General features: G+C 45.9%; 1 protein-coding gene across 2 annotated transcripts in view; it reads left to right on the top strand.

Moving 5' to 3' along the window:
* Positions 1–3,459: 3,459 nt before the first annotated feature.
* IL18 (interleukin 18) overlaps positions 3,460–3,683 on the top strand; it is a 3,177-nt gene continuing 2,953 nt past the window's right edge. The window contains exon 1 of one of the 2 annotated variants that reach the window (XM_010575016.1): positions 3,460–3,529. In XM_010575016.1, the coding sequence (XP_010573318.1) occupies positions 3,463–3,529 (67 nt within the window). In that variant the 5' untranslated portion in view covers positions 3,460–3,462. The remainder of the gene's footprint in view (positions 3,530–3,683) is intronic. The other variant, XM_010575015.1, reaches the window with a different exon arrangement.

Genomic DNA, 3,683 nt, shown 5'->3' with positions numbered 1-3,683 from the left:
CCCCGCCCCCCCCGGCGGCCGCCCTCCCCCTTCCGCCCCGCGCCCCGCCGAGGAGCGAGGTAGGCTCGCCACCGCCTTTCCGCCCTCGGCCCGGGCCTGCAGCGGCCCAGCGGCTCTGTCCGCCCACCCCAACCGCTCGGCTCGAAACTGCGAGACCAGCCCGGCCGGGGAGCACGGCGCACCCGGGATCGTCTGCGTGAGGCGGAGGGCGCCGCACCGCTGCCTCCCGGCGCCGGGCAGGGGCTGGGGCAGAGCAGCCCGCCCGAGCCGGCACGGGGGTACGCCGCTCCCCGCGAGGGGCGGAGATGCTCGCTCCTAGCGCGTTCGCGACGCGGGTGGGACGTCCCGCTGTGGGACCGGCAGCTATCCCTTTCTTGCGGTCGCGGCAACCGGCAGAGCCTTGCCCTCCGCCGGGGGCTGGCGACGGAGGGCGTCCCTGAGCTGGGCCGCAGGCAGGCTGCGGGCAGTGGCCCCTCCACGGGCAGCAACTTGCCTTCGGGGAACCCGCGGTGGCCCGGGCTCCGCTTCAGCACAGGCGCCGAGCGGGTCACGACCTGCGGGGCGCGGCCCTGCTCTTCGCCTTCCCTCCGTGGCTGTCCGCGGAGCAGGTTATTACACGCTGCATCGAACTGTCAGCTAAAACGCCTTATAGCTTCTACCGTTCCTTTCGAACGTGCTCGGTAGAAGGTCTAACCATTTCTTACTACATATCAGGGCAAGAAATGTAGTCGTTTATGCGTCTTGCTCATTAAACCAAGGGCCATCTTTTCCTTTAATCCTTTATCAATAAGTCCTGCCTGTGCCCTCCCCTCTGCTTTAGAGAGTAGCCCTTGACTTCTTGGTTTACCTCACTACATCTGAGGCATGCACTGTTTGGTATTGTGGTATTTTTGTTTCAAAGGCTTGGGGTACGCATGGTTGGAAAAAAAGATGCAGTCATCTGCTATGAACCTGAGTGTCTCTTCTGCACAGACCAGCTAGAATTATAGACCATATAAAAAAACAGGATGAGGAAAAAAAATTGCTCTCAAATACATTCCTCAAAGTGCTTTACTACAGGGACAAGGAAATCACTGTGACTCCCCCACCCCAGTCCCTAGGGTTGATGTGTGTGCTTATTTACTTCTGTTGGCATTGCTCAGTTATGTATAAGAAGTCTTTCCCACGTGGTGAAAAGAGCCTTGGAAGTAAGCCAAATGTTTTGACTGCACAATAAAATCCCAGTGCAAGAGCCAGGTCTTCCCGTTGTTTGCCTAGCTTTAACACATTTAATACACTTATTATTTCTGTGGCTAGTGCAAGGGGAAAGAATGCCCTGACAGGAGCTGGTCAGTTTGAATTAAGCACTTCATATTCTAGACTACTTACAAAAAGTGACTTCAGTGTTTTTACAATCACTGTTGTTGGCTTTGTTTATTTGATGCTGTCTGATCAACAAGTTTTCGTGCATTCTGCTGTTACTGTCTCTTCCCATGTATTATATACAGAGGCTAGGCACATAGCTCCTGGCTGAAGACTTCATACAGATGCTAGGCTCCTAAAGGTTAGATGCAGTGATGGTGAATGTCAGTGTGCCTGTTACTTTGTCCAACTGGCCAAAAATTTTACACCAATCACAAAGCCAAGTAAATCAGATCCTGCAGATAGTAAAGTAGCTAGTTGTTATTTTCAGAAAGTAAAATGCCTTTATTTCTAAAAATGTAGATAAAACAGGTAAGAACATTCATACACAGAAAGCATTTTAGGAAAATTAACAAAAACAATTACTAAGCTGCAGACCAAAATGAAACAGGAAGGAAAGTGACACCTGCATTTCACAAAACTAGTGGCATGGAGGAGGACATTTTAAAACTGTTTACCACCAGAAAAGAGAAAGAATGAAATTCTTTGCCACATCTTCCTCTGTCATATTATAATTCCCTTCATTCTTACTCTCACTTTTCCTTAAAGGTAGGAGATGCCATTTTAATTTTGAAGAGGATATCACCATCAGTTTTAAAATAAAAATATTTTAGTGCTTATTTCTTAGAATTATTCCTTCCAATGGCAACCATCCCAACAGCAGTAAAATTACTGAAATGCTAGATTTTACAGTTCAAGTCCCAGTCAAGACAGGTGACGCCACAAAACTTTTGGTTTATTTTGTAATTTTTTCCCCTCATGCACTGCTACAACAGAAGATATGGAGACATTTGTGACCTGCAAAGCAATACAATCCATTCAGATTTATCTCTTTTCTGCCAGCATAAACAGAAGCTTTATGATAGAAGAAAAGGGATGGGTGCACTTGCAGGTAAATGGAATGGGTATAGCAAATGCATGACCATCACTGTTCTTTTGTTTTACACATTAAACATATACATTGTTTTACCCATTAAACAGACTGAAAGTGTGACATGGTCTCAGTCACTATGTCAGAAAGCTAAAGAATATAAAGTTAACCTGTCTGGCTGTTAACTGTACGAGGTTGAGGATATGAACAAAGCTAAAAACAATTATTCTTCTGGAGTTCTTGGAGGGGTGATGTATGTTGACATTAGAAGCAGAGTGCAGCCCTGGGCTAGTTCTAAATTAACCCTGAAGTGTGTAGAATGGGGGGCTGGAATCTCTGAGGTGCAGATGCTGGCTGGTCTTTAATGGTAAGTTCGGGGGGGGTGGGGGGGGTGTAAAATGACTTGTTATTCCCAAGGGAAATATATCTTCTTCACTTTTCTGTGTGCCACTCTTGAAAGAGAATAGCTGTGAAATCAAGCTCAGAATTCAACCTGAGTTAAAACAAAGTTAAAACACCATAAGTAAATCACTGCTACTGCAAAATAAACTACATCCCAACTTCTCTGGGAACCCATACAATTCCAGGTCAAGATACAAAAGCTACGTGCCTTTCCAAGGGGCAGTCAAAGGTGGACTAAGTTTTGGGTATTTTGGAAGCTCTGTCTTTTATAGAGGGAACCTGGAAAGATCAGTCTGTGTAGACTTAATATAACCTTTACGGCTTAATGGCCAGTAACAGGGTGCTTAATCCAGTCTTGGTCACTTCCCTATTTGAAAATTAGAAACAGAAAATCAAATGGCCATGATATGAAGATAATTTTTGCAGGCCCAAGAGAAGAGAACTAATTTGATGAAATATGTTCATGGAGCTACTTACTAACATTCTCATAGAAATAGAAAATGGTAATGAGTATGATTTATTCCTGTGTAACATCAGGTAAGTCAATGAAAAGTTTTGTAAAATAACAGAACTTGAAGGATGCTCTATGTTAATCTAAATAATGATAAGAGGCAACAGAGGAGGACACCATTTAAAGATGCAATTTTTCAACAGGTAGTGAAACACACCAGCCCTATTATAGTATTGTGCACTAGATGAGAACTAGCCCAAGGACTCCCTTGCCTTATAGAGTGAGAAGCATTATTCTTAACTCTGAATCCTCTCCATGTGTTTTTGGCAGAGTGAAGATGAGTGGTGAAGAGATTCTTGTGTGTGCAGTACAACTTGGAGAAAATTTCTGCCTCTATTTTGCAGGTAATTACTACTCACTGCTGAAAGAGACACACTGTGTCTTCTTTCTGCATAGAAGATCAAAAGCTGATACACAATTCAATCCTTTCCTTGGGCTGGCAACCATGGTTTTGTGGAATCCTGGCCCCCCCCCCCCCCCCCCCCCCCCCCCCCCGCC

The sequence above is a fragment of the Haliaeetus leucocephalus genome, unplaced genomic scaffold, assembly GCF_000737465.1.
Source record: "Haliaeetus leucocephalus isolate CR32 unplaced genomic scaffold, Haliaeetus_leucocephalus-4.0 Scaffold450, whole genome shotgun sequence".
NCBI lineage: Eukaryota > Metazoa > Chordata > Aves > Accipitriformes > Accipitridae > Haliaeetus > Haliaeetus leucocephalus.
This window is presented reverse-complemented; position numbering and strand designations above follow the sequence as displayed.